This window comes from Ruditapes philippinarum, unplaced genomic scaffold, assembly GCF_026571515.1.
Source record: "Ruditapes philippinarum isolate M1 unplaced genomic scaffold, ASM2657151v2 ctg4307_1_1_1_1, whole genome shotgun sequence".
Taxonomy (NCBI): domain Eukaryota; kingdom Metazoa; phylum Mollusca; class Bivalvia; order Venerida; family Veneridae; genus Ruditapes; species Ruditapes philippinarum.
In genome coordinates, this window is record NW_026864068.1 from 943 (window position 1) to 28,286 (window position 27,344).

Here is a 27,344-nt window from a genome sequence, read left to right on the forward strand (position 1 = left end):
AAATGCTATGCATATTTTTCAATAACCACCAGAATTTGTAAATGCTATGCATATTTTTCAATAACCACCAGAATTTGTAAATGCTATGCATATACTTTACTTGTTATACACTGCTGCAGCATGACCTTTTTACTTGTGGAAGATGACCTCAGGTGCCCCTTTATGCATTGTTTCAGGCATGAGGGAATAAATACATGTATTTAAGTAGAACCACAGTCCTTCCAGATAGCTTCCTCATATCATAGAATTCAAAATCCTTCACAAGATTTGGGAATGAATCCAAATCACCTATCTTCACCATTCAGTATTTTGACCATTTGCTAATAATGCTTGGCCTCATTTAATAAAACATTAAACTGACTAAAAGAGAAAATTTTTAATATTTTCAAAGGTACCTGTTTAAATGTTAGCTGGATAGCTTCATATTTCCGATGATCAAGAGCACTCATTAGGTCAAGAATAGACTGAAATATAACATTAAAAATAGTCATGTAAAAATTGAATCTCATAGCATGTAATCATTGAACAACAGATGCTTTACAAATTTCCAGATATTTTCTTTTCATCGCCAAAATAAATTTTTGTTTAACTGTTGTTTTATAAAAGGATATGTTCGCTTGATAGTTTTTAACACAAATTTAGTCACATAGTTATAAAAAAATATTACTTTTAACTTAAAATACTGGATGCACAATAAAATCACTAAATTTTATGACTGAGAAACTATATAACTTACAGTATGGGCTCTGTCCAGCTCTTCTTTTCTCTTGATGAGTTTAGATTTCTGTTCAGTGAAGTTGACAAACTGATCGAGGGCTTTCTTGTTAACATGGCTGTATTTTTTAAGTTCAGCATTACACTGATCCAACTTTTTAAACAGCTAAAACCACAGAAAAAATAAAATATGTATTGAAATTCAAATTTTTGTATTCATTAAAAACACAAACTTAGGAAAACACATAAAAAAACACTATTGCTTATACAATTAATAACTCACACAAGCTAGAATCAATATCTATTGGCAGCCTGGGGTGATACTTGTATCAAGACTAAGCTCAAGTTTTTAAGAAGTACATGTTGTATTAGCCAATATTTTGAGAAACACAGGCCAAAAACTGGACACTACGACTGGGTAATAATACTTTAATATAGTCATTAAAATATAGAATAAGTGCACAACAATTAGTATTCCAAGCATCTGCAAACAAAAGATGTACAAAATGAGTAGCACATTTCACAATTCTCAACGCCACATAATCAAGGTAGACAATACGGCTTGATAGGGTTACCTTCTCTTGGCTTTAAATGTATGGTCATTTAATTTTCCAAATTTGGCACAGCAAACTAGTGATGAATCTGTGAAATGAGTATCTTTGATGATTTTTGTGAACAAAGAAGTAAATAATGCCAACAAGAGTGTCAAAATAGTTCCATTTTCCTCTGAAGCTCAAGCTAAAATGTTACCTGTTTAGATCCCAGATTCTGATATTTCTCAAAAGCATCACTGGGTAGAGATCCCAACTCTCTTATCTTCTTCATACACTCGTCTTTCTACAATCAATTAAATTCAACATAATGAAAGGATCTTCTTAATGCATATTACATCTAAGAAAAGAGGCTGCACGTCTAGTTATAAAATGAAATTGTTACGATTTTAGTTGAAGATGTCAACATAGACAAATCAGACAAATAAAGTAGGTAAATTTTTCAGCTTTCAACAATATGAATACTGAATACATAGAAATACAGTATGTTACCAAAATGAGTTACATACACATGTAAATAACATCTAATTTACTTAAGAATTTCATTAATAGTTCAAAATTACGGTAAACTTGTAAGCAAAAAGTACAGAATTTTTTCACCATTTAAAAACTTGATGTTACCATACATAATTACTTATTTCACTTCTCAAGACTCTGCACAAAATTTCACTGATGTCACATAAAAGCAATGTCAAATGTATTACTTTTTGAAAGAGGGAGAGAAAAAAAATGGTGATGAATGTAGGTACCTTTTTAAGAAGAACAGTTTGTTTATTTGTCATCTTATCCAGTTCCTTAGAATCTTCTCCTAGTTTATCCTGCATCTCTTTCTCCTGACCCTGTAACATACAACAAACATATATAACAGTTCTCCCCCTGGTGCACCCTGGACTTACTCTACAGTACCCGCCTGGGTACCTCACACCATGTTTATCCACACATGTGCTATTATGCAAATGTAACTCCCCCAAAAACATAACAAAACTAGAACTATCACTAGATGTGATGTTTATTTGTTTGTTTTCAAAAGAGAAAGTGTTGCTGAATAAAATATTTGCAGTTTCAGTCAAAAGTGCAATATAATGCACATAACATGATTTATATACACATGCCAAGCACTAATGACAGTCGTTATTTTGTTTGTTTGTTTGTTTCATTTTACGCCTTTTCCAAACAGTATTTCAGTCATATAGGCGGGTAGTTTCCTAACCATCGTTCCTGGAGAGTTACACCAGTACTACACTACCTTCCTCCGAGCTAAACTACCAAAGCATCTACCAAGGATCGAACCCACGCCAGAGGTAACTGGATTAGAAGTCATCGACTCTAACCCCTCGACCACGGAGGCGGTTTGTGATAAATACCCCCCTCAAGACTGCTTCAGAAATGAGGGAATTACTAGTAACAGAATACCTTGTAAAAATTAAAATAGAGTTATGGTTATTACCATTATTTTTCAATTTATGCACTGGAAAATAAAAAGTAACAACGGACAAAAACTCTGAAAGAGTTCTGGTTTCTGTGCCCTGCGCTTACTCTCAATATACTTGACCATTGTATGAAAATGTATTGAATTCCAACTAGCAGTTTTCAAGTTATGCTCTGGACATGAAAAAAGCAATGGAAAAGTAACAAAGGGCAATAACTCTGGAATTACTTCAGATAGGGTTATGGTTCTTTGGCACTGCACTTCCTCTTATTGTGCTTGACCATTGTATGAAGTTGTTTTGAATTCCAAACAGTAGTTTTCAAGTTATGCTCCGCACAAGGAAAAGTACCAAAAAAGGGCAGTAACTCTGTAATTAATCAAGATGTAGTTATGGTTCTTGTGCCATGCACTTCCTCTTAATGTGCTTGACCATTGTATGAAGTTATATTGAATTCCAACCATTAGTCTTCAAGTTTTGGTCCGAACAAAAAAAGCAATGAAAAAGTTACAAAGGGCAATAACTCCGTAATTAGAGTTATGGTTCATGTGCACTGCACTTCCCCTCAGCTTTCAACCAATATGAAAAGAAAATTCTAACACAAACTCCAATGAACTTGATTCACATTATAAAGGATGATGTTTACATAAATAATTATACATATCTGTTATTTTTTTTTAACTAGAGAAACATATCTAAATTCACTTGTGAAATCACACTTACCCTCCAGTATTCTATATTATTTTGCAGTTCCTTTTGTTCTTTGTTCAACTTTTCTAAATTATCTTCCAAATCTGAAAAGTCATCAGGTACATTCTAATAAAACTGCTGGAATGTGTTAATTGATAAAGTTACTGTGGTTGAAATTAGCACTAACCTCGCAGCTAAAAACTAGAAGATTTCATATCGGGATAGAAAAACATTACTAATTCACAGTTTAAAATATAAGTTACCAGCTTGACATGCTTGTTAATTTTAATCCCAATTTTTTATGATTGTTTTGACGTCAAAAGCATAGAACATGACAAATAAAAGTCAAAACATAACATAATAAAGTTTTAGAACAGAACAAAGATATCATCGAATTACAAAGTAGCATCATTTTCATTATTCTCAGCATTCTGCTTCATTATATTACTTAAGACAACTTAAACCTTTCCGTTTAATAATTCAAATGGACTTATTCTTTCAATCTGGATAAAACCACAGATCATTTTTAGGAAAAAAATTTAATATATGTACCAACCGAATATCTTAACAATTCAGACCATGATCAGACATCACCAATATGTCAGCGAGCCTTGGTCCGAACTGGTTTAAAGTGTAGATTTTGTAACATTAAGGACTGATCAACAGTAAATAAAATATATACCGAAACAAAGTGTCCTTAATCTTAATGTAAGTTTTTAATTGATGAAATGATATTTTGATCATGTTTTAACAGAAACTGACATCTATCATTTGTTTGTTTTGTTTTACTGCACACCAACATTATCTAGGTCTTATGGTGTCCAAACAGGAAAAGATGATTTTGGCTGACCTCGGGTGTTAAAAACTTAAAACAACACCAGGGGTCAAAACCACCTAACCTGGAGCTAAGAAATGCATAGACTCAAGTTATTCAAACCCATTTAGTCGCCTCTTATGATCACAGAGGGATATCGGTGGCTCCATCCATCAGCCACAATAGGGGCATTTTATCAACTTTAAAAACCTTACAGCAAACATTGAAATGACAGACAGAGTAAGCATACCTTTCATAGAATTTTTTATTTCACTGAGTCTCTGGTCAACTTTACCGAGACTTTCAGCTGAGGTTGTCAGTCTCTCTTTCCGGTTCATCACAGCCTCCTCCTGCATCTCCCCTAAGATACGCTCCCTGTTCTTCATCAGGTTGTTTTGCAGCAAGTTCTCAAGTTTGTTCTTCTCACCTTCAAGCTGTGCGTAAATAATTGTAGACTACAATTAAAATTTAGCTTTCTTTTTGTTTACTTTATTTACCTTATACAAAACTATGTTATCATAACTAATGATCATGGCCAACTTTAAGGAGAAGATCTGAAGGTCCATTTCCATCCAGTATATCAGGCACTAGCATGCACATTGGTATAACAAAATATGTTTTGTTTTAATAGCTTGCTGATTGAATATATAATTTCCTTTTCTACAGTATAACTGTAGTAATAGGGTAATTTTTCTATTCAGAACTTGTAACATGCTAATTATAACAATCACTGTGAAACACACAAATATTCTAAATACCATTCCATAAACGTACCTGTACAACAAGCCAAACTGAAATAAAATGCCATGCTGTTCAAAATTAGTAAAATCTGTTTTGCACCGAAATACATACCTTTATTCTTTCCTTGAGTGAATCTTTATTTTGCTGGGTAAGAGTTTTGATTTGATCATTCAGTTTATCCATTTCCTCCTGGTCTTCTACACTCAGCTGAGACAGGAGATCGGTTCCCAGTTCTTCCTTCAGTGACAGGGCAGTTCCCTTCATGGCTTCTAAACTACTCTGTAAGTTGACTACACTTTTTCCCTGTAAATAGTCAAATCTATACATATACCATAATAACTATACACTTATTATAAATTTCATTAACCCAAGCCAATAATAGTGAAAAAAAATCCTTCTGAAATATGTAGAGAAGCTCACAGTAGTTACTTCCAGATTTAAAATTGCACCAGCAACTAATTAAAAGAAAAAAATAATTACTGCAAACAGTCAAATGTGACTGAAAAACTATTACTAAACCTGTGATGTAATAAAATACAAATGAGCCGCGTCACGACAAAACCAACATAATGGGTTTGCAACCAGCATGGATCCAGACCAACCATTCGCATCCGCCCAATCTGATCAGGATCCATGCTGTTCACTTACCAACTCTATTACAAGTAGAGAAAGTGATAGCGAACAGCATGGATCCTGATCAGACTGGGCGGATGCGCAGGCTCATCTGGATCCATGCTGGTCGCAAATGCACTATGTTGGTTTTGCCGTGACGCGGCTCAAATACTTTTTATTATCTTACTTTGCCTGGTTGAGTTTTCTGTAAGTTCTTTAACTCTTCTGTCATAAGCCTCACATCAGCTTTCATCTTCTCAAAGTTGTCCCTGTTCTTGCTATTTCTTGTCTCCATTTTCTGCATCTCGGACACAAGGTTATTGATCTGTCCCTCTATCTCCTCTAGCTTACTCTTGTGCTCACAATACTGGCTATCTTGTTGGGCAACCTACAAACATTACATAATTTCAATAGTTTTTTTTGTTTTGTTTTGGGTTTTACGTCACATCAACACAGTATAGGTCATATCGCGACGTTCCAGCTTTACTGGTGGAGAAAGACCTAAGGTGCCCTTCCGTGCATTATTTCAGGCACGAACGGGCACCCGAGTAGAACCACCGACGTTTCGTAAGCTAGCAGGATAGCTTCCTCACATGAAAGAATCCAAAGTCCCTGTCGGGATTCGAACCCACAGCGGTGAGGGGCAAGTGGTTTAAAGTCAACGACCTTAACCACTCTGCCACGAACGCCCCAATTTTAATAGTAACAGTTCCATGAATTGGTCTGAGAAGGCCTGTATCATATGGCTTCTATCCTGCTTGAAGTGAACTAGGCTAATCAAGTACAAAATGAATACTGTAAATACCCTTTAATTTTGGTTGTTAAGATTTTGTTCTTTTTTGTCCAAAAAGTGTTGTTTTTTTTCCTTCTTTTTTGAGTATTCATGAATTTTTTATGAATTTGCATCATTATTACATTCAAAATAGAAAGTGTCATGACAGTCATTATCATTTACAGTAAATTGATTTACATCTCAGAACAGTACCAGCCACATTTAATCAAGTCTTTTCTCTGTTTGATTTTTTCAAAGGCATTAATCATCCATTTAGCGTGTACTGGTTTAATAGTTGAGAGTTTTATGTCTATATCAAGTTTTTCGACATCAGTCAATTAAATGTGCCCAAAGGCAAGGTCATGCATCAAAAAAGTAGCCTCTTAAAACTGTAATTTAGGCCGTAGCGACTTAATATCAGCGGAATTCACTGTTACTACCAATCCGCAAAAGTTTGCCTCGTGAAAAATGTGAAATATTGTATACGCGAACATTTCTAGGAATACAGTACCTTCAGCAGTTACAATTGCGTATACATGATGACCAAACTTAATAGTAGTTTAATCATCTGAAAATCTTATTTGATAGTATTAGATAAAGAAATTTAAAACTCCTAATGCCACGCTTCACAGCATTAAGAAAAGTTTGAGATATAATTTTATCACAGCTCTATTAAAGCTCTATTTATGTACTTTGTAGAAACATGTACCTTTTGTGCATATTCTTCCTTTGATTTGTGGAGATCAAGTCTAGATCTTCGGTTGTCATAGTGACCACCTGTAAGAGCACCTCTTCTTGATACCTGGTCACCTGTAATAGATATCATTCTGTCAGCAAATGTCACTTTAGTTACACAAGTTCATGGAATCAATTATTGAAACATAAAAAAGTGTAAGAAATAAGGATTATCACAAAACATGTGAATACTATTAGTGTTATATTATTAAGTTTATATAGAATTTGTATTTTTGTTTTACAGTGCACCAACACAGTATAGTTCATATGGCACCAAATCAGGAACGATGAGTTTGGCTAACATCGGATGTTAGAATCTTCAAAGCAAAACCATGGGGTCAAAACCACACCATCTGCTGTAGCTAAGAGATGCATAGACTCCAGTTATTCAAATCCATTTAGTCGCTTTTTATGAGCATGCAGGGATAAACGATTGCTGCAATTCTTACTCCTCAACCATTAAAAAAAGCAACCCTTAAGCCACAGGGGCCACAGAATCCATTTTAGTTCAATTATGTAGGAAGCTTTAAGCTTATAAACATGCGTTCCAATCCATTTCTGTAACTTAACTAGTACTGAGCTATTAGTTTAAAGTTTTTTATTCAAGGAAACAATGGTGTCCCTTTTTAAGTGGTTTGAACCATCCTTAGATTACAAGTCTGATGTGTAAACCACTCGGCAATGCCGCCACTTAAAAGTTTACAATTTTAACATAAGAAAATAATTTACAGACTGACCATCAAGTGTAATACAGTCAAGGTTCTGAGTCCTAGCTATCTGTGTGGCCACTTCCATACTTCGGCAGATTAGAGTTTTAGAGAAGACATGTTTCAACGCAGGACTGTATTTATCATCGTAACGGAGTTTGCTTATCATAGGAATGGCATCCTGAAATATATAAACCATTGATTCAATTTAAATTTATGACTAAAAAAATTCCTTCAGCTCACCATTGTTTGGCAATAGTAATTCATTGCTTATCTGCTGATACAGCAATATAAGGTATATATATTTACATATTTAACATTTATATCACCCAATTAACCAACAAACTTACAAGCAAAATATATATGCCTTAAACTTTGCATTCTTCACCAACAATGCATCAAAAAATCATTTTTATTTCCTAAACATATGTATTATAGTCATAACATTTTAAAAGATAATCAACCATTGATAAAGGGTTGAAATTTTTCAGTCTCCTATCACATGCAATGACTGAATCATTTTTCTCACTCACAAAAACATACCAGAAATTAAAATTTTTCAGTTATAACTACTTTCATTGCACATGAAGCTTTACAACATTTATTGCAGGAGAGGTCAGGAATTATGCTACACAAAATGTTAGAAAGTTTGGTTGATGTAAACCAGAAATTTCTTAATTCAATACTTTTTTTATTTGTTAAATTTACTTTGCCAGATAATTTGTTTAAATGTATTTTCTCTAATTGGATTTGAAACGGTTCACTGCCACCAACATTTTTTGCAGGTCTTAATTCCAAGAAAGATTGAGATATGAGCTGCATCATGACAAAACCAACGTAATGCATTTGCGACCAGCATGGATCCAGACCAGCCTGCGCATTCGCTTACAAACCTTTTAACAAGTAGAGAAACTGATAGCAAACAGCATGGATCCTGATCAGACTGCGCGGATGCTGGTCGCAAACGCATTATGTTGGTTTTGTTAGGACGCGGCTCATATACATGTGTTGGTGACTCAGTTTTGGTATTTAAAATTATGAAATCTTCAAAATTAACAACAGACACTATAACATTAAAAACAAGCAATTATCATAGTATTGCAAGCAATCCATAAGTCCCCTACCGGTAAGAGCCCAAGCAACATTCTGAGGGGCCATTGGCCATTCACTTAGGTTCCTATTTTAAGTAAATTTGTTGAAAAAGTTCTTTAAAAGTGATCACAGGAAACAGTTTTTATGTACAGACAGACATACTGAAGGACACTCTAAAGTTATTTTTTAAACATCCCTGTTATCAAAATATAACATTTTTAAAATCCTATCATGATTGAAGAAGTTGGAGTAAAAATTACCAATTTCTCAAAAAAAAGCCTAAGTTCAAAAGGGGCATAATTCTGGAAATAGTCTTGCTAGAGTATTGAACACACACAAATGTTGAGTGACAATAAGAAACATTTATATGAAGTTTGAAGTAGATACATTCAGAAAAAGAAGTTATTAAAAAAAACAATGTTTTTTTCATGAAAATTTTAAGTTCAAGGGAGGTAATTCTGATAAATTTTGTGCTAGAGTTGTAAACCTTGTCACATATGATGTTGTTCAAGACAAGCAACTTATATTTAAAGTTTGAAGAAAATACCTTAAGAAATAAAGAACTTATAGTGAAAAAACTTAAAAACTAGAATCAGAAATCTTGAAATTCAGTCTATTTGTTGCCATAGCAACCAGAATTTTCAACATAGGAAGATAAAAAAGGATGTGCATAATTTCCATACTGCCATCTACCCATATGTCAAGTTTCATAAACATATTTTCAGTACTTTTTGTGTTATCACTGGATCCAGGTTATGTGTAAAATTTGCCATATTTTCAGTCTATTTGTTGCCATAGCAACCAGAATTTTCAACATAGGAAGAAAAGAAAAAGACGTGCATAATCTCCATACTGCCATCTATCCATATATCAAGTTTCATAAAAATATTTTCAGTACTTTTTGCGTTATCGCGGGATCCAGGTTATGTGTAAAATTTGCCATATTTTCAGTCTATTTGTTGCCATAGCAACCAGAATTTTCAACATAGGAAGAAAAGAAAAAGACATGCATAATCTCCATACTGCCATCTATCCATATATCAAGTTTCATAAAAATATTTTCAGTACTTTTTGCGTTATCGCGAGATCCAGGTTATGTGTAAAATTTGCCATATTTTCAGTCTATTTGTTGCCATAGCAACCAGAATTTTCAACATAGGAAGGAAAGAAAAAGACGTGCATAATCTCCATACTGCCATCTATCCATATATCAAGTTTCATTAAAATATTTTCAGTACTTTTTTGCGTTATCGCGGGATCCAGTTTTGTGGACGGACGGACTGACGGACAGACAGACGGACGGAGGGTAAACCTAAAGTCCCCTCCGGTAAACCGGTAGGGGACTAATAAGTCACTTTTATGTACAAAACAAGCTATAAATTATCTATATATACTTACATTAGTTTCTGGATAGACTGTGTCCCTGTTATCTAATCTGTTAAGAGGCATGAAAGTTACCTCCCCTGGTAAATGTTGTCTATTCATCTCCTTCAAAATAGCTGTACCTGTCTGATCACTGTCTACTATATGATGGAATAACCTGAAATAAACCAGATGTCTTTTCTTGATATTTATAGCTGATATGCAGTCTTAATAGCAATTGAAAATTATATCAGTTTTCTTGCTAGTTGGTCAAAAATCCCAATTGACACAGCCGTGCCAAAGGAGGGTTATAATTGTAAATAACTAACTAATAACTAACAGACCTGAAATCAAATCCCATAGTATGAGAACATGTGTTCGATGCTGTATGCCAAATATCAAGAGGCTGTGATAAGTAGTTGCTGAGAAAACTGGTATGAAAAGTTTTTCCCCGCCCCCGACATTCATCATACTATAACCCGGGTTTGAACCTGTGCAACCTGGCCAAAAATTCACAATTCTAATCAAACCCCCACTGAAACCCTAAAGAGATCTAAAGATTGCTGGCCACATGAGTTCAAACCTGTCAAAGCAAAGCAGCTGTTTGCTGGAGCATGAAACTTTACACTCATTGCTTAGTACTAATTGGTTACTCTATAAGCTTATTATACCCGCAAAGTCAAACTAAAATTAATTCTGTGTAAACATTTAAATATGGATAAAATATTCAGCACGATGGAGAAAGAAAAAAGATGCAACTCAATGTATTATATCAGGTTAAACAAGTGGTAACTAGGAGGAACCAACCACACTATAACTTGACAACTTCCACACATTGAACTTTTTTCTCCATCCAATATAAGGATTTGAAACTATAATTTCAGCTTTTAACTCAGGTTTTTTTCCCCATGATTTTGGGAACATGACCCATATCCATGGAATTGGAAATTTCAGTGATGTTTTGTTAAAAAATCCCTTAATTTACCTCCCTCCAGCGGTGACCTCTACACATGTGAAGAATGTTTTGTCACATTCAAACATCTGGATGAGCGTCCCGTAGTATCCGTTAATGAGATCTTGGTTAATGTTACGGTCCCTGAACGACTGTAGAACTTTCTGAACACTGCTGATACCATTCAATGTTGCCTAAAACATAAAACACAGATGCCAAAATGATATTTTCTTTTCAAATATGCCTATTTTTTCATGGCTTGGTGAAAATCTGTTTACTTTTGAAAACACATTCAATGTTGTCTAATACTTAAAAGAAATCAATGTTATAAAACAGAAACTTTACCCTACTCCCCTAAGCACAAACAATGAACCAAACAATGCTTTTATATCAAATATTTCTATTCAGTCAAATCTTTCTGGAAAAAGTGTGGCATAATTGTTAATGTATATGGTCAAACACCCATGTAATAAACAAAAGATATTTCTTTCTTTTTTCAATAATTCTTTATCCAATCACCACTGTTTATTCAATAGAGCAGTGGTTACCTCATTGTATGTTATTCACCTATGAAACTTAGTTCACAAGTTCAGTCTGTGAAATTTTAATTAGAATATTGCTTCATTTTGTAACTTGATAATCTATCATACACTGTACCCTTTCAGTATTTCCATATTGGTTTTCTTTGCAATATAAAAAGTTAGGATATCAATTTCTTTAGGGCCTGCTTTTTAGGTCACAAAATAGCAATTTACAGGAAGAGTTTTTTTTGGTAAGATTTTACGTCAGAGATCATATGGCAACTTTCAGCTTTGCTAATGGGGGAAGACCTCAAGTATCCCTATGTGAAATATTTCAAGCATAGGCAAGGCACCGGAGTAGAATTTCAGACATTCTGTTAGCTAACTGGATAGCTCCCTCACAGGAAAGAATTCTGGAAGGGAGATGTCACAAAGTTTATCATGCTGAAAACACAATGTAATTTGCCTTTGACATCAATATAGAGCAAGGCAAGCTTGTATATCCATGCAGTCTGATAAGGGTTTATTCCGTTGGTAGCTTAATTTTGGTTACTGGTATTTTGATACTCAAAACTCCTTAAAATTTAAACAGACTGTCCCAAATTCAAAAGCAGAGAAAAACCATCACACAAACTGCAGTATAAGGGTTAAATTTAAATTTCTATACAAAATATTGTTTACCTTTCCTGTCATTGATCGCAGACCTTGCTCTTTTTTGGTTAGTTCATCTCTAAGAGATACAAGTGTTTGTTGTAATGCGTTCTCCTCTCTCCATAATGCACTGTAAATAACAAACAATTAAAGCATTGCTGACCAAACTATTTCATCATACATAATGTTATATTAAAGAGGTGTGATAGATAGGACTTTAATGTGAACAAGAGTCTGACTAATGTAGAAACATTCTACTTTGCATTGTTTGCCAAGGAACAGGTTATTTTACAAGGTTAAAATATTTTTAACACAATTTGAAGCCATAGCAGCCAAACTGCAAATTCAGTTTTATATATCAACAGCAACAGAAGCAAGGTTGCCTTTTCAAGATAATCATATCATGTACATAGCCGCATTTTTTATATATTAATAGGTTCATGCCTATCTATTGATTATCTTACAGTTTCTGCTTACTGAATGCTGCCCATACATAGGTTTATCATGTCACTACATTGATTTCTGTTGATAAAGTGCATGCCTGAATTTGATGTCATAAATTTAGCTTTTATCAGTCACCCTCTACTTTATCAGATTTCTCATCAATACATAATGAAATAAAATGAAGAGAATGGAAAATTTTACCTCTTTCTAGTTTGAAAATATTGAACTGATATATATATATAAACTTTGCATCAAATATATATGTGGACTTAAAAAGTCTCTCTTACAGTTGAATAACAATATGACCCTTGGCATATTAACGCACATGAGAGGTTTTTGTTTCATTTGAAACTTAAAGAAAGAAATGTATATCAAAACTGCAAACATGATAAATAGAATAGCAAACAGGTGTCTGATATTACAGAATTTGTAAGGCATGGCACAAAATTTTTCTTCTTTTTAGCCTTGCCTGATAAATTTTGTAATATCAGACACTAGCATGGTATGGACCTTTCCGGTTTTTTGTAGCGGAACACCTTTTCCATGCATTGCTAGGTCAACTGCTCACAAACAGTTTCACAAACAAAACCATGTGTTCTTTTGTGCAGACCAGGTCAACCAGTGACTATGTATATCTCAGTGTAGCAATTGGATAACAAGTAAGCCAATAAACATAAATCTGTAAACACTGGACAGGTCCATTCACAAGTATAACACAATACCTTCTTTCATTTTGCAGTTCATCTTTCTTGGCCTTCATCTCATTATAACTTTTGTTGTTTGTTTCGATAATGTCTTTATGTTGTTCAACTTTTTGATTAATTTCCTGAAAAATACATTGTATATGTACAAATTAAAATAATCAAATATCAATCAATATGGAACAGCTTTTAAAATAAAAGAAACCAAAAGGGGCAAAAACTTGTATTATCCTTAAAAACAATTCAGGGAATCATATAAGTTCAAACAAAAGGTAACAACATAACAAAAATTATGAAGGCAGTATAAACTACTGGTGTATTAATATATATTATTGTTATAAATAGCCGTTCAAGTTAAGCTGACTGAATTAACATAAAATACTGCATGCTTGAATGTCACCTTTCACTAAACAAAGCTAATGTTTATATCAAAATGTAACAAGCAATTATAGTATTGCAAGCAATCCATAAGTCCCCTACCGGTTAGAACCCCGGCGACATTCTGATGGGCCATTGGCCATTCAATTTTACCAGTGAATGAATGACATGAATGAACTTAAATCTTTTGATTTCTAAGTTTGTCTATATCACAGTAATGTGTTAAGTTTCCCTGCCTAGTAAGGAAATTATGTTTATACAACCTAGTCATATTATTACGATGAGGGATCTTAAAGTAAATCCTACAAGGAATGAAGATGTTGGAGTAAAAAATACCAATTTCTCGAAAAAAAAACTAAGTTTAAGGGGGACATAATTCTGAAAATAGTCTTGCTAGAGTATTTAACCTTCTCAAAAATGTTGAGTGATAATAAGAAACATATATATGAAGTTTGAAGTAGATACATTAGGAAATAAAGAAGTTATTTAAAAAAGACAACATTTTTTTTCATAAAAATTCTAAGTTCAAGGGAGGTAATACTGATAATTTTTGTGCTAAAGTTGTAAACCTTGTCACATATGATGTGGTTGATGACCAGAAACTTATATTTAAAGTTTGAAGTAAACACCTTAAGAAATAAAGAACTTATAGTGAAAAAGCTGAAAAATTTAAATCAGAAATCTTGAAATTCAGGCTATGTTGCCATAGCAACCAGAATTTTCAACATAGGAAGAAAAAAAAAGATGTGCATAATCTCTAGACTGCCATCTACCCATATTTTAAGTTTCATAAAAATATTTTCAGTATTTTTTGAGTTATCACTGGATCCAGTTTATGTGTTAAATTTGCCATATTTTCAGACTATTTGTTGCCATAGCAACCAGATTTTCAACATAGGAACAAAAGAAAAAGACGTGCATAATCTCCATACTGCCATCTATCAATATATCAAGTTTCATAAAAATATTTTTAGTACTTTTTGCGTTATCGCGGGATCCAGTTTTGAGGACGGACGGACTGACAGATGGACAGACAGACAGAGGGTAAACCTAAAGTCCCCTCCGGTCAAAACCAGTAGGGGACTAATAACAAAATGGCTGCCACTTCTGGCAAGGGAGGTAAATATTGTAAAAATCTTGAACTATCTGTATTTTCAGATTACCTCCATGCTGAAAATGATCAACATGTTACAAATTTATATGAGTTGTAATAAACTAATAAACTTACTGTAATTCTTGTTTCCAGCATATCCCTTCTCTTTTCTTCTTGCCCAGTGTCTTCTGTCAACTTTCTAATCTGTTATAATATACCAGATATATGAGCCACGTCACAACAAAACCAACAAAGTGTGTTTGCGACCAGCATGGATCCAGACCAGCCTGCGCATCCGCGCAGTCTGATCAGGATCCATGCTGTTCGCTGTTAGTATCTCCACTTGTAATAGAGTTGGTAAGCGAACAGCATGGATCCTGATCAGACTGTACGGAGGCGCAGGCTGGTCTGGATTCATGCTGGTCGCAAACCCACTTTGTTGGTTTTGTTGTGACGCGGCTCAATTATATACTTCCATTACACTTAACTTTATGAGAATAAACTCATATTCCCTTTTCCTGTCTCTAAACTGTAGCAACTTGTCAATTTACTTAAATATATATGTTACTTTTTAGCTTTTAACTATTACATAATAATTTGGTTGTCTCCTGTATCAAATAATAAAGTAGAAATTTATATGTCTTAAGTATTGAACATTTTCTAAACTGCTTAATCAACATGATAGTTATACTCATAATACTGAAAGTTTGAAGTAGGAAATGACAAACACTAGCAAAGTTCTATCAAAGTCTATAAAATTACAGTTCAAACTAAGCAAATTCTAGGGCAAAAGTTTGTGGATATTGTCAAAACCATTGCATAATTTGTTCTGAACATTACACTTTATTCTACTTGGTTTTAATTCTTTAAATTTTAACTTTGAGAGAAGTTTGAGTCCTTATTTTCCATAATACATAAAATATTAGATTTGGTAGTCATAACAATACTGTTCAAGATATTCTTTGCTTAAATTTGATAATAGAAAATATTGATAACTACTACACCGTCTCTTATGAAATATAAAATATACATGTTTTGACTAAACACAAAGTAGATATGCTACGTTTAAAACCCTTCACATTATATGAAACTGGCAGTTTTTTTTAAGAAAGGACCACCTTCACTTGACCTGAAATATGGGACAGAATTTCCCATACATAGTTGATTCATTTTTTACTCAAATTAGACATATCTAGTAAGAATTTTATAGATTTCAATTAATATTTGTGACTAAAATATTTTACTCATGGATGAGCATAGTATACAGGGTTGTCATTAAGAGGTGGCAGGAGGCCAAAATGACTGTCTCAAATGCATTTTGGGTCGTCTCAAAACTTAGAAAACACTCTTTGCTATATGTGATATTAAAACAAAAATAACAGCCTCAAATTCAAAATGAACCGTCTTAAAAAAAAAACAACTTAATTACAACCCTGGTATATCTTAAGTTTAATTTGTTACTATCCATTCTTTTTGTACATTACTTGAGGCCAATACAACGAAAATTTGAAATTAAAAATATAAACAAACAAAAAAACAAACAAACAAACACAAGACCTGTTCTTCCTTGTCTTTGATAGCTTTGTTAAGGGATTTGAGTTCATTCTTGATCCAGTTATCCCTCTCATCTCGGGAAGTAAACTGATTGCCACGCCCTTGTTTAGCATATAACTCTTTCCTCCTCTGTTCTGATGCTTGTAACCTGTTTATATATGTAACCCACGATTTATCGATTTTACTTGATAACATGTTACATTTAGATGTACAGATTTAATTTCATCGCTAAAAGACAAATATTTATGTTATTGAGGATGAATATCATTTTTTATTCCAATGTTCACTATATAACAATATCGGAGCTGTTTTGTTTTTTTTAAAAGCTACACGGTTACATCACTATTACAATTATTTACTTTATTCTCTAATGTCATCAACAATAACAGAAGAAGTAATATCAATCCCTCAATATTTATATCAGATATTAATAAAAATAAGAAAGAAAGAACTTGGTATTGTATAATCATTTAATAATTCAATCCATTACACGTTGCTATAAAAACGTATTTTACAATTTGTCACTCTATTGTTTGATTGTATTGCTGTACTTTGTATTTTGGGCCCGAGGCCTATATTACTAGAAATAAACTCAAGTTCAAGTTTATTTAGATATTGCACATATCATAAAATATTATCATACTAAAATCACATCAATCTGTGAACAAATATTGAAATATCTAACAATAAATTGAAAATTAAAATCAAACATGTGACAATTTTGCCCTTTTTTTAAAATTATTCTTCAACGATACTGGCTTTTTGCCCCCCAACATCAATGTAATTTCAAGGATATAACATAGGTCAACCTTTATTGTTAAATTACATTCAAAGCTGTCATGAATGTTCTCTTGATCCCTTGGTTACTTCACGCATGTCCTTTATTAGACAAATTGCCAAATGACACAGTCACATGAACCAACCCAAATATGACCTTTTAGCTTTTTTCATCCTTAACCTGCTCGAACTTTAATTCCACCAGTATCAAGCCAGGCCACTTTGCATGTCTATGCAGTCTGACCGGGCTCTATACTCTTGCCTGACATAATTCAAATATTCATCCTGATATCCCTTAAACTGATAATGAAAAGTTCCTAAAATGAAAGCTGGACGAGTCCATTTAATAAAATCAGCAGGTTAAGGGTAAAATGGGCTGTAACGCATATTCTAATCAAGAATACAGTTTAGCAAACTTGCATCAGGCAATTCTTTAGAATTTCAAAGTTGAAAAAAAGAAGACATTACAAATCTTAAGCCTTCAACAACTAAATATATGACCTGCGTCACGACAAAACCAACAAAGTGGGTTAGCGACCAGCATGGATCCAGACCAGCCTGCGCATCAGGGCAGTCTGATAAGGATCCATGCTGTTCGCTTACCAACTCTTTTACAAGTGGAGAAACTGACAGCAAACAGCATGGATCCTGATCAGACTGCGCGGATGCGCAGGCTGGTCTGGATCCATGCTGGTCACAAACGCATTACGTTGGTTTTGTTGTGACGCGGCTCATATATATAATCAATGTTACTAGTAGATACTTACTGTTGGGTCACATCCTCTTCACGGTCTCTCAAAGATTCATACTGAGGTGTTATGTTCTCTAAAGATGTCTGTGTCTTAGCAATTTTCTCATTCACCTTTCTCAAATCTTCCTCCAACTTTTTCTGTGAGATCAAAATCAAAAGGTTCAGAGAAGTGAATATTTTGCAAATAACAACCTTACACATAAACAACACAAAAACCATTTTGTGAGTCCTAAAATTAACAGGAATATTTCTGAAAACATTCACCTTTGCACTTTGGGTAAGAAATTACATGTATGATGAAAACAAGGCATTTTTTTGGTCTTTTAAATACAATGTTTCTTCCAAACACACAAACCTTTGCTTTGGCATCTCCCTCTAGATCATCTTGTATATCTTTAATGGTGAGTTCAAGTTTAGCTTTCTGTTTGGTGAGTTCTTGGTTCTCAGTCTGAAGTTGTTCCTTCTCATCAAACACTGTCTGCATACGTGTCTTCAACTCGCGCAGATCTTTGTTGATTGACTATAGACATAATGAAAGGTCATCATTAACTACTACTTAACTTGACATGTTATTTCAATACATATATATTCTTTTGACTATTTCAGTACTGTTTATTTTTAGTTTGACATTTACAAGTAATCTATAGATAATAACTACATTATTTAGTATTTAGAAGTTCAACTATAGGATGAAACTGCGACTTAAAAATATTGCAAATTGTCAGCAAAATATATAAAAATTGTTCTACAACAAGAATGTCGAACGACACATATACCCCCCTTTCTAGCCATTGACTCACATAATTGGTAATTATGGAAAAATCAACCAAAGCCATTTTGACATTAAAGGCCCCTGTGACCTTGACCTTTGACCTAGTGACCCCAAAATCAATAGGGGTCATCTACTAGTTATGACCAATCACTATGTGAAATATGAAGACTTTGTGATACACACTTTTCAAGATAATCAGCGGAAACCATTTTGACATTTAAGGCTTCTGTGACCTTGACCTTTGACCTAGTGACCCCAAAATCAATAGGGGTCATCTACTAGTGATGACCAATCACTATGTGAAATATGAAGACTTTGTGATACATACTTTTCAAGATAATCAGCGGAAACCATTTTGACATTTAAGGCCCATGTGACCTTGACCTTTGACCTAGTGACCCCAAAATCAATAGGGGTCATCTCCTAGTTAAGACCAATCACTGTGTGAAATATGAAGACTTTGTGATACATACTTTTCAAGATAATCAGCGGAAACCATTTTGACATTTAAGGTCCCTGTGACCTTTGACCTAGTGACCCCAAAATCAATAGGGGTCATCTACTAGTTATGACCAATCACTATGTGAAATATGAAGACTTTGTGATAAATACTTTTCAAGATAATCAGCGGAAACCATGTGGTCTACCGACGGACAGACCGACAGACAGACAGACAGACCGACATTAGCAAAACAATATACCCCCTCTTCTTCGAAGGGGGGCATAATTAATAAGTTGCAATAGCATTAATAAATCATGGTGTAACTAGTTTGAACATACCCAATCTAGCTCAATTAAAGTTTATATGGTTATTTATGCATGTTTGAGTCTGTACCGGAAACTAACCAGCTCTGAAGCCATGAAGAAACCTGGTTGTTACCTTAATGCAGCTCAAACCTACACTCTTAGTTTGATAGGCAAACATTTTACAAATAGAACACCAATCCTCTTTAATAATATTAATGGTTAATATTTATCCCCCCCCCCCAAATTAAGTTCATAACAGACATTCATGTTCAGTAAGAAAGCCATGGAAAGTGGCTTAACCTAAGCTTAGGTTTGTTGCACTGATACATAGGTCCAAATAATATATATACATTTTTTTATAAAAAAAATGGCACAGTAGTTGTGGCCTTTGTAAAAATATATATATACAAAACATGTAAATAACATACCCACAGGTAAATTAAATACCCATAGGTAAATTATGCACCAACAGGTAAATAACATACCCACAGGTAAATTACGTACCCACAGGTAAATTATGTACCAACAGGTAAATAACGTACCAACAGGTAAATTACATACCAACAGGTAAATAATGTACCCACAGGTAAATTACATACCAACAGGTAAATAACATACCCACAGGTTAATTACATACCAACAGGTAAATAACGTACTCACAGGTAAATTACGTACCCACTGGTAAATTACATACTCACAGGTAAATTACGTACCAACAGATAAATTACGTACCAACAGATAAATTACCTATCAACAGGTAAATTACGTATCCACTGGTAAATTACATACCCACAAGTAAATTACATACCAACAGATTAATTACGTACCCACTGGTAAATTACATACCCACAGATAAATTACATACCCAAAGGTAAATTACGTACCAACAGATAAATTACGTACCAACAGGTAAATTAAATACCTTGACTTTATCATTGGCGGCTTGTTGAAGGTCTCTGAACTTTTGTGACTGTGCTCCACTGTTATCTCTTTTCTCCTGAAGCTCGTCAAGTTTCTTCTTAGTGTCGCGTAACTCATGGTCGTGTATCGTGTATTCTAGTGATCTAAAATATAGGACATAAATACAACAATAATTAACTGACATCTGTTGCTAGTATTCAAAACGCCAATCAAGTATTCCATCGCTTACAAATGTACACTGATCAAAGACAAAACCTGGTTTTCATAGATAAATAACAATTATTTGTGTAATTACAAGTTTTCAAGCGTTAATTTGTTTAAATTCATATTGAGAAGGAAATTTCATCAAAAATACCAGCAAGGTCCTGTTATGATATAGGGGTGTCATCGATTCAATCGAAATCGGTGTATCAACGATCTTTGTTATCCGATTCAATATCAATTCCATTTTTTAAATATCGGATATCGAATGCACATATATTTTTAGCTAAAGAGACTTTAGCGAACAGGATTTATATAACTGATAGACCTGTTTACTGTCGCCAAATGTCAAAATAAATGCGACATATAAAGTACTGGAAGCCAGAAACATTTTTTTTCTAAAATGAAAAAGGAAATCAGTGCCAAAGTTACCTCCCAGTGTCTCTAACGAATGCTGCCTAATTTCGTTGTAATCTCGCACGTCTACTAAGTGGATGTCAAGACCCCTCAATTCAGATTTTAAAAAGGGAAAATGCCGAGAAAAATTTGTCAGTGTTTCTTTGTAAAAATTATGGTTACAAAATGTTAAACTTTAATAATTATTCAGGTTCTTAACACTATAATTTGCCAATTAAATCTGGCTTAATTGGAATGGCAAGGACGGGACTTAGCATGATCAGTAACTACGTAATAGCAACAACAACAACAAAAGTAAAATGGAAAAGGCTTTAAACTTTATAGTTTGCATTTATAGCTATATGATTAAAAAAGAAACAAATTGTTCAGTTTTCATAGTTTATCTTTTTTGCATTTGTCTTAATATAACTGCTTTGTCAGTGTCCTTAGGAAACATTTAAAAAGATCAAAAGCTAAAATTTAGCCTGGCAATCGATATATCGCTGTATCGCCGATAATTCATTACCGATATATCGATACAAAAATCGTTATCGATGACACCTCTATTATGATACACTCATATTTGGTGCATACTCTGACAGACTATGGCTGATATTTGAATACAAAATGTATTGATTATTTATGAATACATTATTTGACAATATTTATTATTTATGCAGAGATTTTTAACTTGTATTCCTCGTTGTGTACAGCTTCTGAATGCAGTATAATGACAATACATTTGTGACTGTATGAAGTGATTTTTTCCCCTATTTTCAAAACAGCCTGTGGCTTTCCGAATTGGAAAAATATAGCAAGATAAATCAGAAAAGGGGGGAAACCTGAAATCTGATTCCAACAACTGAGAATGGAAATTACCAACTCATTTTTATAAAATTTTCATTTTAAAATTCATTTTAACATGCAGAGGCTGTCTATAGGGACAGTTTTCAATAATTTAGCTGATATAAGTCAGATACTGTTATGTCACTGTTCTTGTAAGGAAGAGCACAAGGTATTTTAGGGGAAAATATTTGCATTTTTATGGGAAAATAGACCTATTTTGAGCTAGGGGATTCAGCCTTTATTCGGCTGTAAAATGCATTGAAAACAATCACTGGTATGATAATATTAAGATAAAATATCACAAGAAAAATAACTATACCTTCTCATCTTGTCCCATTTTTGATATTCTTTCAGCTCTTCCTTTTCATTTTCTAATGTGGCCAGTCTTTCCTCAATATATTTCAGCAAATCGTTTATTTTCTCTCTTTTACCCTCTGAAACAGTCAATGTGATTAATTCATAAATTTATAAATAGAAGACTGAATTAAAGCACATGCATGTATACAATTATCACATATCCATATACATGTAGTGTACAGTTTCAAGGTTATTCTAACATACAATTACTTATCAGTGCAACATTGCACTTACCATCAATAAATCAAAAGGCATATAACCATAAACTTAAGTTAATACTGAATACATGTATATAGCTCATTTGTAATAACAATCATGACCTATAAAAGCAAATTTTAGAATAAAATTCAGTATAAATTTGCTGTTTCCTTGAGATGAGTAAATGAAGTATAAATTACCTGTTTTGTTTGAAAATATCTAAATTCAGGATAAATTACCACTTCCTATTCAGTGTAGATTACCCATTTCCCTGAGAATATCAAAATTGGCTGTAAATTACTTATTTCCCTAAGAATATTCTAAATTCAGTATAAATTACCGGTTTTCCTGACAATATTCTAAATTCAGAGTAAATTACCTGTTTCCCTGAGAATATTCTTAATTAATTGTAAGTTACCCATTTCCCTGAGAATATTCTAAATTCAGTATAAATTACCAGTTTCCCTGAGAATATTCTAAATTCAGAGTAAATTACCTGTTTCCCTGAGAATATTCTAAACTCAGTGTAAATTACCTGTTTCCCTGAGAATATCTTTGCTTTCTTCCTTCCTTTCATCATATACTTTTGTTCCTGCCACTTCCCTTAACAACTTTAACCTCTGTGAATCGGGAGCTGTTGCCATCTGATTGATCTGAAATGGCCCGGGGAAAAAAACAACGAATTATAACACCTTAAAATAATAAAATCTTACCAAAATGCATTTACATGGCAGCATGATAAGACTATCAGTATTTAACTATAAAAGGACCCAAACTATTTCAAAATATATGAAAAAGTTATGCACTCTTGTCTAGACATGGAAGGAGGAGGGGGGTGGTGGTGGTGGGGGGGGGGGGTGAGAGAGGTAAGTCTTAAGTATTCCTAAAAGGGCACATATTTTTGTCAAAAATGTTACATTCTCCTGCCTACAATAGGTGGTTATGAGTCTTAAAAAATAAATTCTAAGTTTCAAAGCATTACCTAAATGGATTGAGTGAAAAAGAAAGGTTGTCTAAGACTTGACCAAAGTGTGACCTTAATATGGAATCAAGATGGCCAGGGGTGAGTATCAAAGACAGCTTTCCCCATCTCTCCAAAAGCAACTATCTAAAACTATCTGAAATAATTAATTTCTTATCTTACGAACACAATCTATCCTGCATAAAGCATTTAATACAGATGGAGTGGAAAAATGTAATCCATTTATATGCTACAAGCTCCCTGGAAAATGCGATAAGCATACAGAATTTGACCAAGAAGAAACTTTGTGTTTAGGATGTCTATGACAAGTTATCATTACAACCACACTAATTTCACCAAAAATTATGATATAACAATGTATTACTCACCTTTCCTTGCTTCACAATGTAGTATGGATTACTCCTGGAGAAGCCAGCACTTTCTAATAAGTTCATTACATCTCCTTTACTGAAATTTACAATATATACATTCCTATATAAGTTTTCCTGATGAACCATATATATATTTGTATGTTAGCTACACTACAAGCTGGAAAATGTTAAGAATATGACCAAAAGTTAAGCACAATATGAAAGCTTGTATAACAATGGTAATACATATATAATCAAACATTTATTAAAGATAAATTGCTATTTTTGTATAGTATCTTAAACCATGATGTTTCTTGTCTTACTTGTGGCATAAAATTTGTGTATTTTCTACAATAATCATAGGGCTATCATTGATGAAAAATGTACGATATATCGTAAGCTGAATAGAAAATATGACATACAGATACCCACAAATTGTCAAAACATTATTTGAGCCGTGCCACGGCAAAACCAACATAATGGATTTGCGACCAGCATGGATCCAGACCAGCCTGCTCCTCCGCGCAGTCTGATCAGGGTCCATGCTGTTCGCTATCAGTTTCTCTACTTGTAATAGGGTTTGTAAGCCAACAGCATGGATCCTGATCAGACTACGCGGAGGCGCAGGCTGGTCTGGATCCATGCTGGTCTCAAACGCATTACGTTGATTTTGTCATGATGCGGCTTATTTAGTTTACAGAGGAATATTTGATTGAATCTTTTCGTGATTTTTTTTAATGAAAAAAAAATCAATTAAATGAAATTTACTTACGTGACCATTTTCTTATCCAGAAAATACTGATCTTTCTTTGAGCCAATAACTCGACGTAACACCACCTCATCTTTATCAATCTACAAAATTAATATACCATTACTTAATAAATCAGCCCAGCTTTAATGAAAGAATTTATAAGTGATAGTATGACCCAGTGGTTAACACATGAAACTAGAAATATAAGTTTGAGAAAAATCAATATTTATACTTATTGCTTAGTACTGATTAGTTCCAGGAGGGACACAAGAGTGTATCTACAAGATTATAGCTTCCTTAACATAAGGCATTTTTAACACTGAATTTGTTTTTGACACAATTCAACATTGTTTTTTTCCCCTGAACAAACATATATCATAGCATGGTCTCTAGCTTTAGACATGTAGATAGATAAACATTACAAATTATTTAAAAAAATAGGGTAAGAATATTTCATAATTTGGGAGGGAAAAGTGGTCGAAATTTGGCTCGAATCATTGTAAATTAAGGGCTCTGATATTAAGCATTAAAGATCCTGTAACACAATTTTTTATATGGTTTTATATCATAAATATGATGCTCAAATTAAGATTTATCGATATTGTAAGTTCCAAATGCATTATTTATAAAGATATTACGGAATTTAACATTTAATGTAAATAAAGGGAGGTAATTAGAAATTTATTTTCTATAAAGACTAAGTCAAATTGTTCAATAAGAAATGAATGCATATATTTTAATGATTACATATATATAGATTACATTTAAGACATACAGGATCTAAAATCACTTATAAGAATTAAAGATTGTTAATTAATGACAATATACTTACAGGTATACGGTTATCGGAGTTATCAAAGATAACTTCTACAAAAGCTGAGATAACTCTTGGACCTGTTCCTTCATGTAACAATGCCTGTCTCTGTTCTGGTCTAAGATGGCTAAATTCATCAGACAGAACAAATTGGATAGCTGAAATCAAAACAGTTTAATAATATACCACAGGTTGTTAAGAATCTGGCTCAGCTATTATTACCCCAATTGAAAATCTACATTTAGAATGATTTGGTTTACTTCTGACTTTTTTCTTATAACTTTATTATTGGAAGCACTTGGTCCAGGGGTAACACGCTCGTTAAGAATGTGAGAGGTCTGGAGTTCAAATCCCAGTCAAGCAACTGATTTTTTTAAGTGTCTTTTTAGAGACTTTTACATTTTTTCTTTTTAATATAAAACACAACCTTCAAGTCCAAGAAAATAAGTTAATGTTTTATTTGTGCCAAAAAATAACTACTGTCAGTGAACTCTTAATCAATTTGACAAAAGTATTTTTAAGATGTGTGTACAACATTATTCTAATACATGATTACCTACCATAGAAAAAATTACTTTTTCCAGATCCATTTCTTCCAACTGAAACATAAATATTCAATAAAATCAATCTTCATCATAAAGGTTAACAGCATGAGAAAGGTTTATAGAGTTAAACATTTATTATTCTTTGGTTCAGTTCAGTATTCTGTCACAGTGAAAAACTGAAAATGTCACGCTTTACAGTTGAAGAAAGATCTCGGATGACAGTGTCTATTTTCATGCAATTATAATTTCAAGGAAGCTATTTTCAACAAGATATGTTTGTAAAACATGTATGCCCCCTATCAGCAGCCAATTAGTCATGTGATAAGGTTATTATGCATGACTTCTGACCCAGTGATCAAAAAATTAATAAGGGTTATCAAGTATCTACTGGTCATGACCTTAACCTTTGACCCCTTGACCCAAAACTCAATAGGGGTCATCTGCTGGTCATGACCAATCATCATACAAAGTTTGAAGTTCCTAGGCCTAAGCGTTTTTAGTTAATTGATCGGAAACCGTTTTTACCTACAAGGTCAATGTGACCTTGACCTTTGACCCCTTGACCCCAAAATCAATAGGTCATCTGCTGGTCATGACCAATCACCATACCAAGTTTGAAGTTCCTAGGCCTAAGGCTTCTTTGGTTATTGATCGGAAACCGTTTTAACATACAAGGTCAATGTGACCTTGACCTTTGACCCCAAAATCAATAGGGGTCATCTGCTGGTCATGACCAATCACCATGCCAAGTTTGAAGTTCCTAGGCCGAAGTGTTCTTTAGTTATTGATCAAAAACCGGTTTTACTTACAATGTCAATGTGACCTTGACCTTTGACCCCTTGATCCCAAAATCAATAGGGGTAATCTGCTGGTCATGACAAATCACCATACCAAGTTTGAAGTTCCTAGGCCTAAGTGTTCTTAAGTTATTGATCAGAAACCGTTTTTACTTACAAGGTCAATGTGACCTTGACCTTTGCCCCTTGACCCAAAACTCAATAGGGGTCATCTGCTGGTCATGACCAATCATCATTCAAAGTTTGAAGTTCCAAGGCCTAAGCATTTTTAGTTAATTGATCGGAAACCGTTTTTACCTACAAGGTCAATGTGACCTTGACCTTTGACCCCTTGACCCCAAAATCAATAGGTCATCTGCTGGTCATGACCAATCACCATACCAAGTTTGAAGTTCCTAGGCCTGAGGGTTCTTAAGTTATTGATTGGAAAGCATTTTTACCTACAAGGTCAATGTGACCTTGCCCTTTGACCCCTTAACCCCAATATCAATAGGGGTCATCTGCTGGTCAAGACCAATCACCATATCAAGTTTGAAGTCCCTACGCCTAAGGGTTTTTTCGTTATTGATCGGAAACCGTTTTTACCTACAAGGTCAATGTGACCTTGACCTTTGACCCCTTAACCCCA

At 33.7% G+C, this 27,344-nt stretch overlaps 1 protein-coding gene across 1 annotated transcript in view; it reads right to left on the reverse strand.

Annotated features, from left to right (window-relative positions):
* Positions 1 to 395: 395 nt before the first annotated feature.
* The window catches only part of LOC132724315 (structural maintenance of chromosomes protein 3-like), a gene marked incomplete at its 3' end in the record, with an annotated part of 32,815 nt that continues 5,866 nt past the window's right edge, over positions 396 to 27,344 (reverse strand). The window contains 25 exon segments of the mRNA XM_060709156.1: positions 396 to 464; positions 737 to 880; positions 1,465 to 1,551; positions 2,015 to 2,104; positions 3,416 to 3,486; positions 4,447 to 4,630; positions 5,049 to 5,240; positions 5,737 to 5,937; positions 7,031 to 7,131; positions 7,794 to 7,944; positions 10,254 to 10,395; positions 11,203 to 11,363; positions 12,372 to 12,471; positions 13,508 to 13,611; positions 15,093 to 15,161; positions 16,515 to 16,659; positions 18,056 to 18,177; positions 18,395 to 18,559; positions 20,481 to 20,622; positions 22,242 to 22,356; positions 23,013 to 23,130; positions 23,828 to 23,906; positions 24,582 to 24,661; positions 25,393 to 25,532; positions 25,935 to 25,973. Of these exon segments, the coding sequence (XP_060565139.1) occupies positions 396 to 464; positions 737 to 880; positions 1,465 to 1,551; positions 2,015 to 2,104; positions 3,416 to 3,486; positions 4,447 to 4,630; positions 5,049 to 5,240; positions 5,737 to 5,937; positions 7,031 to 7,131; positions 7,794 to 7,944; positions 10,254 to 10,395; positions 11,203 to 11,363; positions 12,372 to 12,471; positions 13,508 to 13,611; positions 15,093 to 15,161; positions 16,515 to 16,659; positions 18,056 to 18,177; positions 18,395 to 18,559; positions 20,481 to 20,622; positions 22,242 to 22,356; positions 23,013 to 23,130; positions 23,828 to 23,906; positions 24,582 to 24,661; positions 25,393 to 25,532; positions 25,935 to 25,973 (3,011 nt within the window).